At 31.6% G+C, this 22651-nt stretch overlaps 2 protein-coding genes across 3 annotated transcripts in view; both read left to right on the top strand.

Moving 5' to 3' along the window:
* LOC127719589 (uncharacterized) overlaps positions 1-7721 on the top strand; it is an 88545-nt gene extending 80824 nt beyond the window's left edge. For both annotated transcript variants that reach the window (XM_052225810.1, XM_052225809.1), the window contains 2 exons: positions 2326-2497; positions 4539-7721. In XM_052225810.1, the coding sequence (XP_052081770.1) occupies positions 2326-2497; positions 4539-4742 (376 nt within the window). In that variant the 3' untranslated portion in view covers positions 4743-7721. The remainder of the gene's footprint in view (positions 1-2325; positions 2498-4538) is intronic.
* A 6230-nt stretch (positions 7722-13951) lies between these two features.
* On the top strand, positions 13952-18320 carry LOC127720959 (uncharacterized). Its single transcript, XM_052227686.1, has 2 exons — positions 13952-13998; positions 16598-18320. Exon 2 carries the CDS (start codon positions 16603-16605, stop codon positions 18289-18291), a length of 1689 nt encoding a protein of 562 aa, XP_052083646.1. The 5' UTR covers positions 13952-13998; positions 16598-16602; the 3' UTR covers positions 18292-18320.
* Positions 18321-22651: the final 4331 nt, after the last annotated feature.

The raw sequence follows: 22651 nt of genomic DNA, 5'->3' as shown, positions 1-22651 counted from the left end.
ATGAAACATGTTAAATAAAAAAAATAAGAAGCTGTGATATGATTGCCAATGAGAAAACTCTTCACCAGAGACCAAATGATGTCAGAGAAGTTAACAACTATAGGTCACCATATGGCCTTCAACAATAAGCAAAACGCATACTGCTTAGTAAGCTATAAAAGGTTCCAATATTTTTAAAGACTACAATACTCTTGTCTTATAATGCATAGCTTTTTTGTCCTCATGTATTAAGGTTATTTTTCACTAGTTAAAACTTCCAGACCACACAAAACCTTGTATGTTGTTCAGACTTTCATACAGATTACAACACCTGTTTAAAAATGTAACTAAATAGATATTTAGATATATTAAATAGATAGAAATTTTTACATGAGAAGCACTCTTCAGCATTACTTTTCATCAGAAATACTTTGAGCCAAAAGTTTTAAAAAATAACTGTAAAATTCAATGATGAATTATTATTAAAGGGGTCCAAAAAAGGGTAAACAAATGTCAATTGTGATGCAGAGATTAAAATGTTTGCAGATACATAAAAGAGTAATGCTAAAATCTGAGCTTTTCCCTTTATTTTTTTTCTGGTTGAATTACTGGAAAAAGCAAATGATACAGGCATGTCTAGAAGGGAAACATTCTGTTGATTTATAGATGTGTTACTTTCATCTTGAATAAATGACCTCTAGAAAATGACACATCTTTATATAATGGGGATAAACATTTCATTTATATGAATAATACAAACTCATCAGCTTTAGGGAGAAAATATATATAACTTCTGTGAGAATGAACTAGAAATTTATGGGTGAAGTTTGGATGAAATTTTTGTCCAACAGTCAAAACCTTGAACTTACTGTCAATCATAATGAAAACACACTATATTGACCAAAGGAAAACACACAGTGACAAATAATGAAAACACACTATTGACCAATGGAAAACACACTGACAAATAATGAAATAATATGAAAAGTGACAAATAATGAAAACACACTATTTCGACCAAAGGAAAACACACAGAGACAAATAATGAAAACACACTATATTGACCAATGGAAAACACACAGTGACAAATAATGAAAACACACTATATTGACCAATGGAAAACACACTGACAAATAATGAACTAATATGAAAATGTTCTTGTAAGAACTAAGAATGAGTCAGGTTGTTCCAGAATGCCTGGTAGGCAGTGTGGCACAGTGGGGCAATACTTGTATTGTTATTTATGAAGGATAGAAAAAAAAATTTTGCCCAGCAATACATTAAACAAACTTAAGGGCATACGATACAGTTTTTGATCCCACGGTGATTTTTTTGACGAAAATGTGCATACAAGCTATTTTTAACCTAGTCAATCCAAATATTTTATAAAAAATATACCTTCATGTACTACTTTTAGTGATAAATGGGGTCGAAATTTTAGACATTTACTCAAAATTTCGGTTTCTTGAACATTTTTATCCTTTGAACAGACATACCTAACTTTTTTGTTTCAAAAGGTAATCACAAGCGGATTTTTGTAAAAACATTTGGAATATCATTTTTACATAAGTATACCCTAAGTTTGTGTAACAATTCTTTGGAAATAATTTGTTTTCATTATTTTTTTCATGATTTTAGAAAAAACTGGCATTTTTTGCTGTATATTTATCCAATTTTTTTAAAATTCATCAGCGTTTCTTCATAAAAAATGATACACATATTCGTCATACATAATCAAACCAAATGTCATTTTAAAAAAGAGGGGTCCATGTACTCGTTTCCAAGCTATTGATTAAAATCAGTCGAAAAATGCATCTTTTCCCAATATTTTACAGTTTTGACGTCGCGAAAAATAACATTTTACATTAGCAACATTATTACCTCCCCTGTAACTGTATTGGAAGGCTCTTAACATATTTCTGTTTATTTGTAACACAGACATATTGTATAAGTTAACCCCTCAAGTCCGCCATGAGACTGAATTTGCAACAGTAAAATGGTCAATTGATGTCAACTAACATACTCAGATATTAAACTGTTTTAAAGGACAACTTTACTGGAGGGACACTTTTCTGAATACCACATGACAAGGGGTTTAATTACAAAGAAATGCGCTGCATTGAAACTGTTACTGAAAAAAGACTTTGTTAGGGGAGGACTTGTGTACTTAATTTATTTTTGTATAGAAATTACTTTAGAGATACGACAGCAAAGGTCATGTTAGAGGAGGACTAGTTTGTATTTATATTTTAGTCTTTTCTAGAGAAATCAAATCTCCTTAGAGAACGACCTCAAAGGTCATGTTAGAGTAGGACTAATTTTTACCTAAATTTTATTCTTTTGTAGAGAAATCGCCTTAGAGATACTACAGCAAGAAGATATTGGTTCTTTCATAGTACGTGATAGTACGACACATCCAGGATGTTACGCTCTGTCGGTCAGAGTACCTAAATATGACAACCCAACAGGAATCTCACATTATCTTATATTAAAGACACAGAGAGGAGTCAAGTTAAAAGTAAGTATCAGGAGTAATTGGCTCCATAGACAATTACATATAATCATATGGCATCATATCCAAAATCATATGTGAAAGTCATGAATATAAATTAAGGAGATGTGGTATGATTGCCAATGAGACAATTTTCCAATAGATTAAAAAAAAAAACGTGGATTCAAGCAATTATAAGTCACCCATTGTATGACCTTCAACAATGAGCAAAGCCTATACTGTTTAAAGTCCCTGGCACAACAACTGAAGTTTGTATAACTAGAATAAAAATCATATTTTCATGTCATAAGTACATGGACCAAGACTTAACCAATCTTTGCGAGAATAATGAATAGAAGGCTCTATAAAAATTCCTCCTTTGAATCCACACACATCTAAGAACAACCTTATTTCTGTTTGATCCAATTAAAAAATAGATAAGCAAATTGTTTCCACCCTTACAGAGAGTCCTCATTTTGTAATGATTTGTTGGCAAACATGGTGACATTCCCATGGAATCATATACAAAATCAAGATTTCATCTTTGAAACCTAAGGGCCAATCAGACTAAACAGGAATAAATAAAGCAGCTAAAAATGTTTCCTTTTGCAATAGAATTAGGCATTTTCTTTAGCTTTAAGTTTATATGAATTAAAAAAAAATTAAAACAACATTGAAACTAACTATATTTCAAAAATATTTAAAATCAAAGGAACAAGTCACAATACAAGTAAAATATGGAATTACATTCAAGCAGTTCAGTGTTATTTGAGATAATATTAAAGAAAAAAAATATGACAAATTCCGAGAAAAACAATTCTGACAGATCACAATTTATAACAAGATTGCATTTCAATAAGATATAACCACACATTCTGAATGCCAATCATCTATGCCTATTGTTCCGTTAAAATGTGAAAATTTCCTGATGTGTTTTTATAATTGTAGCATTTCAAAAATTCCCTATTTAATTGAAACCAAAAATAGATGATGAGAATTCATAGTTATTTGTTAAGGTTTGCCATACCGAACTTTTTTTATAGCAACTTCGTAATCATTTTTTTTCTTCACAAAATAGATTCTAATGTTCATGTGTTTTATATAATTAATAATTCATTAAAAATTATTTTGACCAAAAGACCCTCCCTACTTCATAAAAATTTGTAGTGTTACCTTAAACTGGTATTATACCCTTACTGTTGTATATGGAATAACTTATCAAATATTCAGTAAAACTGCTTGTAGGATTGTCACCATGGAAATAATAGATTCTTATCTACTATTTTGTTACCTGCAAGGTGTCATATTGAATATGGATATTGATTTACCTCGCTATTTAATCATACTAAAGGAACAAATTGTTAAAAATTCAGCTTATTTCATTCTTTGTGGTTTGGCTTGACCTGTAGGTCATGTAATTCCTTTGACAGACTAGAATATTTAATAAATGGAGAAGAAATTAAAATTATTGGATTACATTTTGTGATATCAAGGGATAAATTATTTGAACATGGAAATAAGTGATTCAACAGATGCTGTAGGAATTTTGTTATTATTAAAATTGAAACGATAAAAAAATATTATAGATATTAATACAAATTATAATATATGAAAATTTTGAAACCTTTTATTCATTATAAATATAAAATTAAGGAGATGTGGTATTATTGCTAATGAGACAGCTATCCACCACAGTTCAAATGAAGTGGATATAAGAAGATATAGGCCACTATACAACCTTCAACAATGAGGAAAACACATACTGTATAGTAAGCTTTAAAAGGCCCAGACATGAAATATGTGAAAGAATCCAACCAAGAAAAAAAACAGCCTAATTTATATCAAAACAATATGTGAAAAACAAATATGACAGACATGAACCAAGAACGAGCTACAGACTCCTGACTTGGGACCGGCACATAAAGGATGTGAAAAGGTTATTTCATCCAAACAAAGCAGAAAAGAAAGAGTACGTATCTTGAAAAAAAGAAAAATAATGTCTGAGTTAAAAGAATAACAAGACATAACTCTTTAGTAGCGTTTTATATTAAATTAATTTATTTTTCAGGGTTTAGATAAAGAATGGCCAGATTTATTAGCTCTAGTCACTCATCATACAGTTATGCCCGAGATGTTACCGTGTACCTTAAGACTGCCACATAAATCTAAAAATCCTACGTACAAAGACAATGATAAAGATGAAAAGGACGAGGATCCCGACTATCAGAGATTATCAGACTTTACATCAATGATGGAAGCTCTTAAAAAATGATGATTTAACATGCATTTGTGCTATTGTTGAATGTAGTCCTTGCTTCGGTGTACAAACCAAAATGTGCATTAATTCCTGAACTGGTATCTACTGATACACAATTAGAATGGAAAAAAGAAATCAAACATTTTACCAGTCACTTGTTGTTTGTGTTGTACAAGGGTGAGGACCGAACAGATTACCGAAAAACTTATGTGTACACTTTGACATGTGTAAAGTTTGGAGGTAGAAGTTATATGTCAGTAAACCTTTTCATCATAGTAAACATATATAGCTACTGCAATGATCATCTTAGAGATCAAACTGAAGCATCATGTGGAAAGTACAGATCATTAACAGCAAAGTCATGAAGAAAAAACAGCAATATTCTATCAGATATAAGATTAGGTTGTTATTGTCAATACTGTAATCTTTGTTCCAAAATTTGACATTTATATTTTTGCAAATTTTATCTTTAATGTATCTATTGTATTACAGATTTAGATAAACTACTCTAAAAGGTCACATTTTATATTTGCAAAGTCTTAATGAAACCACTGTGCTAAATTGAAAATCCATTCATTATAGTCACAATATAGTGCTTGTTTTGTTGTACAATGTAAAATGTTTACCAATAGTTCATGTATTATACCCATTGATGTATACATAAATGTAAATCCATTGGATTAAAAAAAAGAACTACAAACATGAGACATTGTGTATGGTTGTGTGTGTACTAGTTTTAACTCCTAGTCATGATGTAGTAAAAACATTTTGGCTGAAAATTGGCAGACCTGTTAGTTGACCTAAAGTCTAGTCTTTAAATTTTCTTTTTGGAGAATAAAGGATATTTCTAACCTGGTAGATTGGGGTAAGAATGGAAATAAAATAGTTCTATTACTATCAGAAAGTACTGTCTAAAATTAAACAATTTTCATCTAGAAAAGAGAAATATCTGACATTGTTCTTGTATTCTGTGATATGATTGGATAGGTATCTACTTTATCTATATTTCTGACCAATTATATGGTTGGTTGTTAGTGTTATGACAATTTGATTGATTGTAATCCACTGAATCAGTCTTTAATCAGATTACAAATGTGCCAACTGGATATGTGTGGTTCTATGTGATATAAGTGTACATATGTTATATATATATTAAGGAATTGTAGGAATGCAATGGTTAAGATTTGTTGCAATCTGGGTAATAAATTTGTGTAAGAGTTGACCTCATGAATTCCTGTTAAAAGAGTACTATTGTCATATCTGACACACAATCTTGGAAAAATCATTTTCTGTAATTTGTTTTAGACCAACAAAAAACAGGAGTAGAATTTTTTAAAGTGTACATTTAAAACTGTTACTGTTGCTATACTACTCAAATAGATTTGTGTCAATTATTTTTGTATAGGGATTAATAATATAAATGATACCATTTTAACTGCACCAGATGCTCATTTTGACAGCTAATGTCTCTTTTGAGATTTTCGAATGATGTAATGGAAGGATTTCACTTTTTTAAAAGTTTTAAAAAAAAGATGTGCTAAGGGAGGTAACTCAGACGTTTTGATTTCATTCAAGGAATTATTTTCAATAGCCTGTACAAGGTACAATAATTGAAAAATAGTCTCCCACTAATTGTCAAGGTTGTTATTTTACAAATTTGCATTAAAATGACCTGATAACACTTTAATTGTAAACGAATTATACAAGGTTGTACATATGTATAGTTGTGTATGACTAAGTTATTATTTATATAATACACTTGTTTATTTGTAAATGTTATGGCTTCCTGAGAATGATTATAAAGAATTCACACACTGGAAATCCTAGTCATGTTAAAATGCTGTGAAAAGTTCTTTGTTAATTGAATTTTATTCAAAGGAGCATGCTGCATAATACTAAACACAAATTTGACATACTGAGGCTTATTTGGGACTAAACTTAAAAAAATAGAAAATGTTATAAATATAATTATTTTATTTATGAAAGTAGAAAGTTTTTCATCTGTACAAACCATCCTATATATATATATGACTCAAAGTTACAATACCAATCTTGGTTCATTTAATTAATATTTTTTCTTCATTTCAAATGAAAATTTTATGTTATTTTTGTAATATCCTAACCATGAATGAACCAAAACTTTTAAATTTGTGATTTTGTTGTACCTTCAAATACAGTAGTCAATACATAGGAGAATGGGTATAATGTAGAAATAAAACTGTTATTTTTGTTTTCGTATTTCTTACAAAGAAATAATGTGTGATAATAAAGCTGTTTACATCCAATTGTTTGTGAGTTATGTGTACTATAGGTTGTTAAATATTTGACAGATTTGTGCCTAAAGTAAATGTTTAAATTAACAAAGAAAGTAGTTTTCTTTTTGTTTTCAATAGTAATTGGTTTTCATAGCAAATAGTTAAAATGAAAGGTACAAGAATAGTACATAATTTTTAGCATGAAAAGATTGTTTTTAATCTATGAAGTATTGTAAGTTCTGTCACAAATACAAAATTGACATATGTTAACAGTTGTAGTTATTCCCATTGGAATATAAATTGGTCTTCAATTAAAAAATATAGTGATATATTTTTTTAATATTATTTAACTATTTAAGATAGCTTTTGAATAGTATACTTAAAAATAAAACAAATGGTATTTTGGATCCTTTCCACATTAAGACATTTTTGTTTTCTTTTTTCTTTTTTTTTATAGATAATGCAGCATTTAAAGAATCTTACAGGCAATGAAGATTAAAAGTTAAAAGATTTTTTTAATGGTTTTATTTCCAAAAGCTATATTTCAGACAAATTACTTCCCTTTTTTCTAAAGGAAGTTTAAGTTAAGCCTTTGTAATTATTTATCTTCAATGTGTGTTGTTATATTTCTATTCTACAATCTAGTTATTGTTTTGTTTGTTGAAAAGAGAATTCAACTTAAAATTTTTAAGTATTATCAAAAAGTCATCTTGCCTGAATAAAAATTTCATGAATTATCTTTCTTTGTTTTACATTTTCTGAACCAAACTATGTTTGCTTTTATTTCCATGATTGGTTTCAATTGACTTACACCAGTATATATCTGGTCCCCTGCTGTTTATAAGTTGAAAAAAAAGAAAAAACAGAAGCAATACATTTCCTGTGAGATATCAAGTTGGACTAGAGATAACATATTTTACGATTAATAGTTCTGATACTTCCTGAACACTTCTTAAATAGAGTTTATATGACAGGCATTTCACAGTTTGCTGACTTTGCTAAGAACTTGAAAGTGCTATACAGAATTTGTCATAATGAAAACAGATAGTGGGGTCGATCCTTGGTTGTGCAAACCAAATGCTTGAAAATTGACAGTGAACCATGAAATATAGTCTATATATAAAAAAAAGGACATGTGGTATGATTGCCAACTATCCACCAAAGTTCAAATGAAGTGGATGTAAGCAATTATAGGCAACCATACGGCCTTCAACAATGAGAAAAACCCATGCCATATAGTCAGCTATAAAAGGCTCTGACATGGAAATTATGAAACAATTCAATTGAGAAAACTTACCGCCCAATTTAAACCAAAACAATATGAGAAAAACAAATATTACACATATGAAACAACGACAACCACTGAACTATAGGCTCCTGACTTGGGACAGGTACATATAGAATGTGGCGGGGTTAAACTAGTTTGAAGCGCCAACCCTCCCCTAACCTGGAACAGTGGTGTAACAGTACAACATAAGAACAAACAATAAAAATCAGTTGAAAAGGGCTTAACTCATCAAATCAATACAAAACAGAAAAACATCTCTAACAAAATCACGGACCATACGTGGCAGATTTTCATACATCCCTAAAAACAAAAACAAAGTGCAGATCTGAACAGTTACTGACAGCTAGTTCAAAGTCAATAACAACTAATAAAAAAATAATGTTTCCAAGTCTATTTGACTATTTAAGTAGGAAGGTGGCAGATTTTCATGTCTCTGTGCATACACTGTTGTCATATGTTGCTTGATGTAAGTCACATCACATCTAGGTTGGTTCCCTCCTTTAAATATTCGGTTTGCCATCGTAATATACAAATATTAAACACATGCAAAGCAAAGAACTGAACTTGCACTTACAGCTTAGTAATAGAAAAATGCTTTAGGAAGAAGAATATACTGCCTTATTTGATATCATCTCTGAGGGTATGTCAAGAAGAATATACTGCCTTATTTGATATCATCTCTGAGGGTATGTCAAGAAGAATATACTGCCTTATTTGATATCATCTCTGAGGGTATGTCAAGAAGAATATACTGCCTTATTTGATATCATCTCTGAGGGTATGTCAAGAAGAATATACTGCCTTATTTGATATCATCTCTGAGGGTATGTCAAGAAGAATATACTGCCTTATTTGATATCATCTCTGAGGGTATGTCAAGAAGAATATACTGCCTTATTTGATATCATCTCTGAGGGTATGTCAAGAAGAATATACTGCCTTATTTGATATCATCTCTGAGGGTATGTCAAGAAGAATATACTGCCTTATTTGATATCATCTCTGAGGGTATGTCAAGAAGAATATACTGCCTTATTTGATATCATCTCTGAGGGTATGTCAAGAAGAATATACTGCCTTATTTGATATCATCTCTGAGGGTATGTCAAGAAGAATATACTGCCTTATTTGATATCATCTCTGAGGGTATGTCAAGAAGAATATACTGCCTTATTTGATATCATCTCTGAGGGTATGTCAAGAAGAATATACTGCCTTATTTGATATCATCTCTGAGGGTATGTCAAGAAGAATATACTGCCTTATTTGATATCATCTCTGAGGGTATGTCAAGAAGAATATACTGCCTTATTTGATATCATCTCTGAGGGTGTCAAGAAGAATATACTGCCTTATTTGATATCATCTCTGAGGGTATGTCAAGAAGAATATACTGCCTTATTTGATATCATCTCTGAGGGTATGTCAAGAAGAATATACTGCCTTATTTGATATCATCTGTGAGGGTATGTCAAGAAGAATATACTGCCTTATTTGATATCATCTGTGAGGGTATGTCAAGAAGAATATACTGCCTTATTTGATATCATCTGTGAGGGTATGTCAAGAAGAATATACTGCCTTATTTGATATCATCTGTGAGGGTATGTCAAGAAGAATATACTGCCTTATTTGATATCATCTGTGAGGGTATGTCAAGAAGAATATACTGCCTTATTTGATATCATCTGTGAGGGTATGTCAAGAAGAATATACTGCCTTATTTGATATCATCTGTGAGGGTATGTCAAGAAGAATATACTGCCTTATTTGATATCATCTCTGAGGGTATGTCAAGAAGAATATACTGCCTTATTTGATATCATCTCTGAGGGTATGTCAAGAAGAATATACTGCCTTATTTGATATCATCTCTGAGGGTATGTCAAGAAGAATATACTGCCTTATTTGATATCATCTCTGAGGGTATGTCAAGAAGAATATACTGCCTTATTTGATATCATCTCTGAGGGTATGTCAAGAAGAATATACTGCCTTATTTGATATCATCTCTGAGGGTATGTCAAGAAGAATATACTGCCTTATTTGATATCATCTCTGAGGGTATGTCAAGAAGAATATACTGCCTTATTTGATATCATCTCTGAGGGTATGTCAAGAAGAATATACTGCCTTATTTGATATCATCTCTGAGGGTCAAGAATGTTGACTTTAGTGCCATTATTTGGTGAAATATTTACCAAGTGTTTCTCGTTCTCTCAATAGATTCGATTTTACTTGATTTTTCAATTGACTGGCTTTGATTTATTGATCGAAACATTAGGTGCAGCATTAAATGCAGGATGTACTTCCTGATGACTTGATAATTGTATCAACAGATGACAATAACGTCTAATTAGAGGCAACAGTAGTTAACTGATGTGAAAAAAAAACGTATTCAGGTTTGTAAGCTATAAAGAAATGTTTTTCTGTTTTATTACAGATTACCATAGTCTGTATTGATTATCTGATATCTTTGTGTTTAAAGCTAGAATGCCCCACGGTAAAATAAAAATATTCAGTTAATATATCTTTTAAAACACGTTTTAAACATTAAAGCTAGAATGAAAAAAAGATTCAGTTAATACATCTGAATACGTTTTGACATCAGTTTTTTTAATAACATGGAAACTGGTACATAAAGTCTATGACTTTTTCGTGGAACAGTTTTGCTGTGAGTGACACCAAATTTGTTGATATTAAAGGGCATATTTTTCAATAGCCAATTGGCTGTGCTTGTGTCGCTCGCTAACATACCAGTATTCCGTATCTGTTTGCAGCAAGATTAAGAGAGGGTCTTTTAAATGAATACAAATGAACCAGCCAAATTGTATTTGATGTTCCTTGGTTCGATTCAAATGATGTACTTTAACTTGATAATTAGAAAGGACAAATTGTGGTTATGTTGATAGTAATATATGACATTAAGGAAGTATTTCACGGACACAATAAGGCAATTAATTACCTTGACCTACACTTAAAATGTCACAGTGAGAGCAAGGTGCAAAATCCGCTTAATGACAATTGAGAGTGCACTCAATAGTTCCATTTATATGTAGCTGTGTATTCATGCATCACCTGTATTTGTATTACATCTCTCTCTTTTGCAAAAGGTTGGTCTCCGTATAGTTGAGAGATCTTCATTCGTTTATTTGTTAAATCCCCAAAAAGAAGATAATCTTCAGGCTTGCATATTATCTTATGCTTAGAACTTAAACCCAATTGTGAAGATAGGGTCAGAGGATATTAAAAAATGATGTTGAAATTTAAAAAAAAAATCGGAACCCATCACGCTTCCCATATAATCTATATTTGAGTAGTCCATCTAGATAGTTTTCTCAAAATTTGCGTATAATGAGTAAAACGAGTTCCTTAGTTAAAACATGTAACATTTGAACTTTGATGGATAGTTGTCTCATTGGCAATCATACCACATCTCCTTATTTTCATATACGCATTTGTCAATTGTCAAAGAACACGTAGAGATGTTTGCTTTATATACGAATAACCAACATCCTCTTTCATTCTGCAAAGCCACACATAAATACTAATGATATCTATGATGAAAAGTAACTTATCCAGTGATACTGAAACAGGGCTTAATTTTTTTGTCCAATCTGAAAAAAGAACCTGGTAACTATGGAAATTTTGATTTCCAATGCTCCCGAGTGCTACATTTTAATATAAAAAAGAAGATGTGGTATGATTGCCAATGAGACAACTCTCCACAATAGACCAAATGACACAGAAATTGACAACTATAGGTCACCGTACGGCTTTCAATAATGAGCAAAGCCCATACCGCATAGTCAGCTATTAAAGGCCCCGTAATGACAAAATTCAAAAGACACTCGAATTTGGCTTTATTTCCATGTTTCGGACGAAATTTTCGGCCTTTAAGAATGCTTACCCCAGAAATTCTTTACCCTCCAGCTGTAGTAATATCCAATAACTATTTATGAGAGTAGAGTCTATAATCCCTAGCCATACAGAACTGCCGAGACAATGGGTCGGAAAGTGGGTGTCCCGAATGCGTATTTTATCGAATTTGGCTTTATTTCCATGTTCGGACGAAATTTTCGGCCTTTAAGAATGCTTACCCCAGAAATTCTTTACCCTCAGGTTGTAGTACTATCCAATAGCTATTTATGAGAGCAGAGTCTATAATCCCTAGCCATACAGAACTGCCGAGGCAATGGGTTGGAAAGTGGGTGACCCCAATGAATATTTTATCAAATTTGACTTTTTTTCCGTGTTACGGACGAAACTTTCGGCCTTTAAGAATGCTTACCCCAGAAATTCTTTACCATCACGTTGTAGTACTATCCAATAGTTCATTAGGACAGCGTCTATAATCCCTAGCCATAAAGAACTACCGAGACAATGGGTCGGAAAGTAGGTGTCCCGAATGCGTATTTTATCAAATTTGGCTTTATTTCCATGTTTCGGACGAAATTTTCGGCCTTTAAAAATGCTTACCCCAGAAATTCTTCACCCTCCCGTTGAAGTACATGCCAATAGCTATTTATGAGAGCAGAGTCCATAATCCCTAGCCATACAGATCTAGAACTGCCGAGGCAATGGGTCGGAAATGTGAGTTATGAAGTTTCAAATAGAAGTTGTATTGTCGGTATACCATGCAAAAAATTATTTTACCTCAAAATTCTATATTTTTAGTCGTTAATATGAGTTGTGAAAATCGCGAATGTGGGTTAAACATTCGTAAATACGAATCACACCCTGGACTTAACAGATAATACTTTGAATGAATCGTCATCATGATTTTTTTAATTGTAAATGCTAATTTCAAAACCGTAAATATGATTTAGAAATCTGTAAACTAAAGTTAGAATTTTGTTAATGGGATATAAAAATCTTTGATTTTCTATATAAATCTTGTTTTCGAACAAAAAAGTCAAAAACTATGATTTTAAAGAAAAAGAAAATTGTCGCTCAAGTAGTTTGCCAAACGCAATTGCAGGATGACGAATTGCAGGATAGTTTTTTATAAAGAGAATCGCAGGATGAGAATTGCTGGATAGCTTGACACTAGTCTTTCAGAAACGTTATAGGGAACAAAATCTCGATCGAATATGACTTTGCATGTAATTAATTAGCCATAAAACCAAATACTCCATAAGCTGGTTAATAAAAATTCCTAAAAAAAGTAGACAATCATCCTTGCAAAAATAAATTGAAAAAGTTGATCCCAAACACCATTAACTTCTTTTGGCAGGAAAACCTAAAAACTGAAGATGAAGGAAAATCAACTTTAAAATTTCTTAAAATCGAAATCCAATCTTTTGCAAATAAATAATACTCGGTTTATTGTAATATAGACCAATTTGCCGCTTAACAATGTATCATAAAATTTAATCATGCTAGTAGAACTTGGGCACTGCAAGAAGATTAGTGCTGGACTTTATTTGATTTTGATATAAAGCATTTAATAGTTTTGTGATATGGACAACATATGAATGTGATGATTTTAAGGTGCAGTCGTAAAAAGGAAGGTTTAAATTCTTGAATCTCGACGTTAAACAACGACACCAATCACAGTGGTTAATCTGAGATAAGCGGCAAGCAGAATAGATAAAGGTAAATGTACAGCTAACAAATGCGATAACATAACCTCTTTGAATATTGAACTTCCTTGTTAGGCTTAAAAAGAATAACTAGGCTAGACATTTTCGATTATTTCGTCGGCTTTATGAATACCATCTGTTGGGTAAGAACATTTTCTTTATAAAATTATATATGCATGGTATTGCATCACTTTCAAGATATGAATGATTTTAATGAGGAATTCAATATAAAATCTTTCTCCTCTCTTTTTCAAGCTTCAAAAAAACGTTTAACCAAATTATAGCATAAAAAAAAAGAAAAAAAAAGAGGAATGCTCCATTAAACAATTGTATTAAAACCACTACGAGCTACCTATAGGTTGAAGAAGAATTTGAACCCTCAGAATCGTAAAAACAAGTAAAAAAAACCCCGAACGTTTCTATTGGATAAAGATTAATGATAAAAGGTTTCAAACTATCGACCGTAGATGAATATGAACTTGACTATATTAATTTTTTCAATAAAACATTGGGAAAATTCTTTTATTTGTAAATTCTAATTTAAATTTCTTTTAAAAAAGTATGAACTTTGTTCATAAACTTTTACTAAATTCTTTCATAGATACAAAGATTTGATTAGTAAATTTGTCTGTACCTGTAGAAAACGTATTAAAAACGGTATTTCACATCCTAAATTTTACGGTAATATTGTACTAAAAGCGCGGAAATCACTATGTGATCCGTGTAAACTCATCGAACCTTTAAACAAACTTATTAGTAAAGGTTATCTTACCAATGTTGTAATTAGATCTTTGAATATAGTTTACATTGGCACAAATATCGATTTTGTCATCAGCAAATTAAAACATAACTAAAATTGTATTCTTTTCAAACGGTTTTTTAGGATGTATAAATACACATCCACGTTCATTTTCTATATAGAGATTACTCTATCTATATATTACATTATACATATTTATTAACAGGTTAACTCCTAACTATCCTACTGCCTGGCGATACTTTTATTTTGGCATTGCACAAGTCATGTCTTCTTTGACTGTCCATAACTTTAAAACGCTAAATCCCTGGGATGTGTTTTAGTTTATTTTAGTCTCTGATGCATGGTTTTTATTAATAATTAATTTTGGCTTTTAACTAGCTTTCAGTAACTGCGAGTACTCTCAAATCGCACTTTCGTGTTAATTTGACCTGTTGATATAATATTATTTTTGTTATTTAATGTTTACTTATTCAGTGTTATATCTAGTCTCACTATTTTTAATATATACCACCTTTGATAAGTGTTTAGTATGACGATACATTTTCACTTTTGTTCTCGTACTAGGAACAAAAAATTATTTCCGTACTCCATGTATACCTTACAACAAAATTATTTTTATTTACCTGTGTACGTTATTTATTTTGTCCAAGGTTATAGTTGTCTTTCTGATATTGTTTTACATCTAACCCCCTTGTTTTATTAATTTTGTATTTACATTTTGTCATAGATCAAATTTATTCGTTTAGTGTATGTTCACTTGTTTTTGTTAATATGTCTTTTGATTGAGTTAAGCCATTTCAATTGATATTTTATAGTGTGTCTTTCTATGTTGTGATGTTACACTACTGTTTAAGGTAGGGTGAAGGTTGGCGCCTATTAAAACGTTTAAATCCGCTGCATTTGTTTGCTGATGTTCAGTGGTTGTCGTTTGTTGATGTGGTTCATAAGTGTTTCTCGTTTCTCGTTATTTATATAGATTAGACCGTAGGTTTTCCTGTTTGAATGGTTTTATACTAGTCATTTTTGGGGGCCTTTTATAGCTTGCTGTTTGGTGTGAGCCAAGACTCCGTGTTGAAGGCCGTACTTTGACCTATAATGGTTTACTTTTACAAATTGAGACTTAGATGGAGAGTTGTCTCATTGGCACTCATACCACATCTTCTTGCATCTACATAAAGGCCTTTTGTCCCACAAATAAAACTTCTCGTCTGGGTAAATTTGACACATTATGAAATATGCAAAAATAAGAAAAAATTAAAAAACACGATACCGTACACCACATGTTAAAAGACTTACGTTTCTCTTAATAGTTACTGGATCAACTATCATCACCTTTGTAATCGCTACTTCTATCAGACTAAAATGCCCGGAAAGAAAAAATTTCGATAGGCATCCTGTTTAGGTGATGTTCGTGTTGCTCAATCTTTAGTTTTCTATGTAAAAAGTAAAACAACAAAAATACCGAACTCCAATATCAAAAATAGGGGTACAACAGCCAACATTGTGTTATAATCTCAATTACTATAAAAACAAACAAATATGTCAACAAAGATATAATGTTTTGTTATTGTTTTTTGTCTTTTCGCTGTTGTTTATTAGATTTTCTGTTGTCCCATGGTTTATTCTCTCTCTTTTTAATGGACATGCATGTCAGAATGCAAGTCATGCAGATAGTACAAGAAAATAAATAAAGGCAAAGCTAACCAACGGTAAAAATGTGAAAAAAAAACTGGCATGACATATTGACCATAAACCGAAGGACTTCCAAATTCTGTAAAACGGAAAGCCCACCAATTCACATTCTTAACGTAAAGTAGCCAGGCGCTTGTGAGTTTACTGGAAATGCACACCTACAGTTCAAGCCTTATATATCAAATTATAGTAAGCATTCCATTATGTTGTTAGTTTTGAAAAAGTGTCTTATGAAATAGTTTTTCTTTTGACATTTTCTTTGATACACATTGGTATTTTCTTAATAACAGGCCAGATGGCGACAGCAGAATCCTTATGTGATGTCTGTCAACTCCAGAATATCTCTAAACCAGCAGCATTGTGGTGTTCCGAATGTGAAGAAGCTTTTTGTATTGAGTGCGACGATCTTCACAGCCGTAGGAAACTAACAAAGAATCATAAAAAAATATCGATTAGGGACTACCAAAAGCTGCCGCAATCTGCACTTGAAATCAAACACCACTGCAGTGTACACGAAGAGAAGTATGAATTGTATTGTACCAACCATGTTTCTCCTTGCTGTGTCAAATGTGCGAAAGAAGATCACAAAAAGTGTGAGATCGATTCCCTTCGAAATGTTGTACAAAATATAAAAACATCGTCATCTGTAACAAATATTGAGCAAAATTTATCTGAAATTCAAAGCATTTTTCAAAAGATAATGGACGAAAAAAGAAGTAACTTAAAGCATATGGACGAGAAAACTAAAACCTACCAGAAAGAAATACCAGATCTTAGAAAACAGATCAACTGTCATCTAGACTCTTTGGAATTAGAAATGAACAAAAATATAAGAGACAAACAGCAGGAGGTCAAGACAAAAGCTGAAGGTTTTATGTCTATAATAGATAGTAAAATAAAAAACGTTGAAAAAGCAATTAACAACATTAATCAGATGAAAAGTCATTCTACAGATTTACAAATATTTTTAGCTCTTCGTGAGATCGAAAAGGATGTCAAAAAGGAACATTCATATATCAAAGAGCTAAAAACTAATCCTGAATTGAAAACAGTTGATGTACAATTACAAGTATCAAATGGTCTTAAATCGTTGCAGAACGTCAAAGTTTGGGGTGAAATTTCCATCAAAACATTTGACAGTACCGTGTGCACAGAAGTTACTACAGAAAAACAGGCTCAGATAATATTACCTTGCAAAAGTAGAAAATGCGTTTCAGATATACACTCAATTACATTGAAGAAAAATACTTCGTTCAAAGTTCAAAGTGAGAATTGCAAATTGGCTGGGTGTGAGATTGTACCAGATGGTGATATATTGTTGGTAAATCAGACATACAACATAATTCTAATGTACAATCAAAGTGGGGGTCGAATTAAAGAATTTAAAATGCCATGGAAACCTTACGACATAACATATATATGTAATGATATTGTTGCAATTTCGTTTATTGCAGAAAAGAAAGTTTGCACCTTCAATACCAAGAACGAGCAATTAGACACCTTTTACACGTCTTCTGAAAAAGTATATGGAATAGCATACAAACACGACAAATTATTCCTACGTTGTGGAAATATAGGTATTAGAATTATAACATTATCGGGAACATTGATATCAGACATTAAATTTGATAGCCATTCAACATTATATCTATGCGTAGGAAACTCCGGTCAGATTTATTATCCGAAGTCAGAAGAGAGAAGCGTTAATTGTTGTGATAGACAAGGCAACATTCAGTGGACAGTAACATCTTATTTACTGTCGGCAGTGCGTGGTATTACATGTGGATTGAATGGTATAGTGTTTGCTGCAGATAATGCTGGTGGTGTCACGGTGATATCAGCAGACGGGCAACAAAGTAAACGTATCCTAGACAAAAGCAGTGGACCGAGGGATCCGTATTGCATTCATTTCAGTGATAGAAGGAATCAGTTGTTAGTTTGTAACCAGGTTGATGGTCAAGCATTCTTATATGATGTTCATTAATAACTTGCCACATCCTTATATTCACATTGGTTGTTCTATTGGAATATTGATTAGTTATAAATTCAATGAAAATATATTTTACTGTGTTAATGCAGTAAATTGAATGTTCGTTGTGTATTCTATTATTCAGCAAAATTAGCAGAAGAGTGATTTTTTTACATTTATTTTTTCTTCGTTAGATACTGCATTTTAGTCAAATAAAATTGAAAGATAACTTTATTTTTAAGGTGACCTTATACTCATAGTTATGAAATAATCACCATAATCATAACATAAGTAATTAACGATTAGATGTACCGTATTAGAATCTAAAAAACTATAAGTATTAGATTGTTTGTAAGTCAATACAGAAGATAGCGTCGCATCATTTATAAACTATTTAATGACAACGTTAAACTTTTGGTCTGAACTATTGCAATTATTACATAGAATCATTTAAATTAAGCAATGTTGACGAGAATGAACACAAAGTACTGGAATAAAAAGATGTTTTCTTTTAAGCCTATTGAAAATTAAAGAAACAAAATGCACTCAGTGACTATTGTGAACTAATGGCGTGTAAACAAAGAAGCAACTAGCTTTCTGAACTACAAGTTCTCTTTGATCAGTAAATTTTGTCTTTTAAAGTCTTTTCATCTGATTTCTATTTAATTTCTTTTTCTATTCTGTGCTGTTCCACTACTGCATCAGGTTAAGGGGAGTGTTGAATGAGTGCTCACACAAATGTCTACCCCACCACATTCTGTATGTGTCTATCCCCAGTCAGGGTCCTGTAATTCAGTGGTTTATAGTTGCTCACATCTCCGTCATTTGGTCTCTGGTGGTGAGTTGTCTCATTGGCAATCATACTTCATTTTATTTTCATAATTTATGTTACATACAATGTGTAATTTTCAATCATTTAAAGTAGTATAAAATGAAGGATTTGTATTTTCAATGTTGGCTTTATCACGGTGAAATATTATGAAAAGATATGTAATAAGATAAGATAAGATAAGATAAGATAAGATAAGATAAGATAAGATAAGATAATCAGATCAGATCAGATCAGATCAGATCAGACACCTTGAAAAGTGATAAAAAAGAAAAAAATGCTGCTTACCTCTATTATATATTTAGTAATATACTAGGTAATTTAAAGGAAACAGTTATTCATATAAAACCTTACTTGTGAATTACATAGCTCATGCATGATTGTTAATGTTGTTTCTGTAAGTATACATCTCACTTATGCCATTAACATTTATCATTCATATGTCATATTCTTCACAAGAAAACATAAAATCAAATCTACTTTCACTACTCATTGAAATAAAACTAAGAACAATATCAGAAATTTCGATAAATATCAGTTAACTACATGAACGCTGGTACATAAAGTGTGCGACTTTCTTCATGGAGTAGCTTTTTTTGAGTTTTGAGTGACACCATATTTGTATTGATTAAAAGTAATATTTTTCAACAGTCATTTGGCATTCCGGTAGATAGCAGCTGTGCTCCTTTCTCTAACCTTCTAGTATCCGTTATGAAAATGACACCTGATAAATTTGGTTTGTTCGATGCCATTTTCTGGAGTTATCTACACCAGGAATGTTCAAATCAAATATTTGAGAAATAAGGATTTATAAACATGTCAAAACTGTGGAGTTATCAGACCAATATTGGTCTAGAATGTATAGCTAAATTCTCTAAGGTCAACTTTGCCTGATGAAGTTGGAACCTTAGTTTGTTAAAATATTTTTATAATTTGCCCCCGGGAATTTTACAATAGTAAAACTCATGTCAGTAAACTCATGCCATGTTTGTAAAACTCATGTCAGTAAACTCATGTCATGTTTGTAAAACTTATGTCAGTAAACTCATGTCATGTTTGTAAAACTCATGTCAGTAAACTCATGTCATGTTTGTAAAACTCATGCCAGTAAACTCATGTCATGTTTGTAAAACTCATGCCAGTAAACTCATGTCATGTGTAAAACTCATGCCAGTAAACTCATGTCATGTTTGTAAAACTCATGCCAGTACCGAAACACTGACTACTTGCACCAAGATTAATAGAGGCCAATCAAAACAAATAAAAGTTAGCCAGATAAATTTTATTTGATGGTCCTCGATTCATATGATGTTTTTTTGCTTTATAATTAATAATGATAACATTTGATTATGTTGATAGTATTCATCTTCCCATCAATGAATATATCACGGATATAACTAGGCCATCAATTACTCTGACCTGCATTCTAATTTCTAATTGTCACATTTAGAGCCAGGTGGTAAAGACGCTTAACGATTTATGACTTTTGAACAGCGGTATACTACTGTTGCCTTATTTAACGGCAACTGTGAAAGTGCTCAATAGTTCCATTTATATGATGCTACGTATTCTAGTATCACCTTTGTTTATCACATCTCTCTTTTGCATTTTTTGTACTATGTATTCTAGATGTAGGTCTCCGAATAGTTAAAAGATCTTTCTATTTGTTTATTTCCCACTGGGACATGATGTACATAATAATACCTGATCCCCATAAGGAGAGAGCTTTCAGGCTTGCACATGGCATCAACTTAGAATGTAAACCATATTGTGAAGACATGGTTTGAGGATAGGTTACTATCACGTTAGCAATATAATCTATATTTGAATCGTCCATCTAAGTAGGTGTTACGACCTTTGAAAGAAATAAATACTGAGCAGACATTATTGTCTCTGTAATATTCTAATATCCTTGTCCCAAAGACATATAATGTACCCCGAGTACTATACGCTTTTTTTATTGTTCATTGGATCACACAAATCTTTTAAAATAATATTGAATGCCCAACAGTTAAACATAAGTTTATATTCTGATTTCAGTATTTCTTATAAAAAAATGGATATGACCATGTGACGTCATATTTGCATTGCCGAAACGGAAAGTGAGGTAAATATTTCCAACTTTTATGATTGATTGGCCCTTGTTCACAGAGTTATTTTTACAAAACTTTTTTGATGATTATCCATATTTGAGAGATTTTAATAAGGAATTCAATATATAAACTGATAATCTCATATATCATATGTGACCTTTCTTTACACCCAATATCCTTTTCATATATAATGTGACAAAAAAAAAAACGACGGAAAGACAAACAATAACACAAACACATTATACAGAAAACTAATGATAGTGCAAAATGAACCCCACACTTGGGTGAACCCTGGTGCTCTGGAAGAGAGCTTTATTTCTAACATAGCACAAAAGGTTTAGATAAATAAATATGACCTTTTAAAATGCATTGTTAAAATGAATATTGTTTTAACATTTCTGTATACTATTAAAAAAGGAGAAACTATACCAAAGGGGCCTTCAGAAATTGTGTTAAATAAAAGGCAATACTATGGCCAAAACAATAAAAGGACGAAAAGACGAACAACAATAAGAAAACCTCATGTTGAAAAAATAGAGACTGAGCAATACGATCCCACCAAACACTTATATTCAGGTGCTACGGAAGAGTAAGCACAGATCCTTCTCAACATGTAGCAGCTGTTGTGTTGCAAAGCAAGTAAAAATCCGGTGATAATTCGCTTTCGGTAATGTAAAAAAATTTAAGGATCTGTGACATTAAACATAGTTTGTATAAATTAGAAGATGGGGTATGCGTGCAAATGAGACAACTCTCCATCCAAGTCACAATGTATAAAATGTTAACAATTATAGGTCAAAGTACGGCGTTCAACACGGAGCCTTGGCTCACACCGAACAGCAAGCTATAATAGGTCCCAAATTGACTGGTGTAAAACAATTCAAACAGAAAAAACCAACGGTCTTATCTATATAAAAAACGAGAAACGAGAAACGCCTATGAACCACACCAACAAACGACAACCACTGAACAACAGGCTCCTGACTTAGGACAGGTGCATAAAATGCAGCGGGTTTAAATGTTTTAACAGGCGTCAACCTTCACCCCAACCTGAGACAATAGTGTAACATTACAATATAAAAAAACACACTATAAAATATGAATTGAAATGGCTTAACTCGATCAAAACGACATTTAAACAAAGACGAGTAAACAAACACTGAACGAATAACTTTGATCTATGACACAATATAAATACAATATTAAAACGTAGGTGCCTATATTACATAAACGTTACAAGTAGTACAAAATGTTAAATAAAACAACATACACAGGTAAATTTAAATATAATAATTTTGTTGTTAGGAGTACGCAAGTAAACATTTTTTACAAAATTAATAAATTTGTTGTTCAGAGTACGAGTACAGAAGTGAAAATTTATCGTCATACTAAATTATGGCGTGTCAAACGTTGCAATATTCACAAAAAATAAAATATATGTTCATAGAATTAA

Source organism: Mytilus californianus, unplaced genomic scaffold (genome assembly GCF_021869535.1).
Source record: "Mytilus californianus isolate M0D057914Y unplaced genomic scaffold, xbMytCali1.0.p SCAF_11, whole genome shotgun sequence".
Lineage (NCBI taxonomy): Eukaryota > Metazoa > Mollusca > Bivalvia > Mytilida > Mytilidae > Mytilus > Mytilus californianus.
Note: the sequence above shows the minus strand (reverse complement) of the source record. Positions and strands in the feature narration are given on the sequence as shown.

Bases quoted from the DNA above. Each gene is read 5' to 3' on its own strand.
- LOC127720959 (XM_052227686.1), top strand. From the start codon at position 16,603: ATGGCGACAGCAGAATCCTTATGTGATGTCTGTCAACTCCAGAATATC.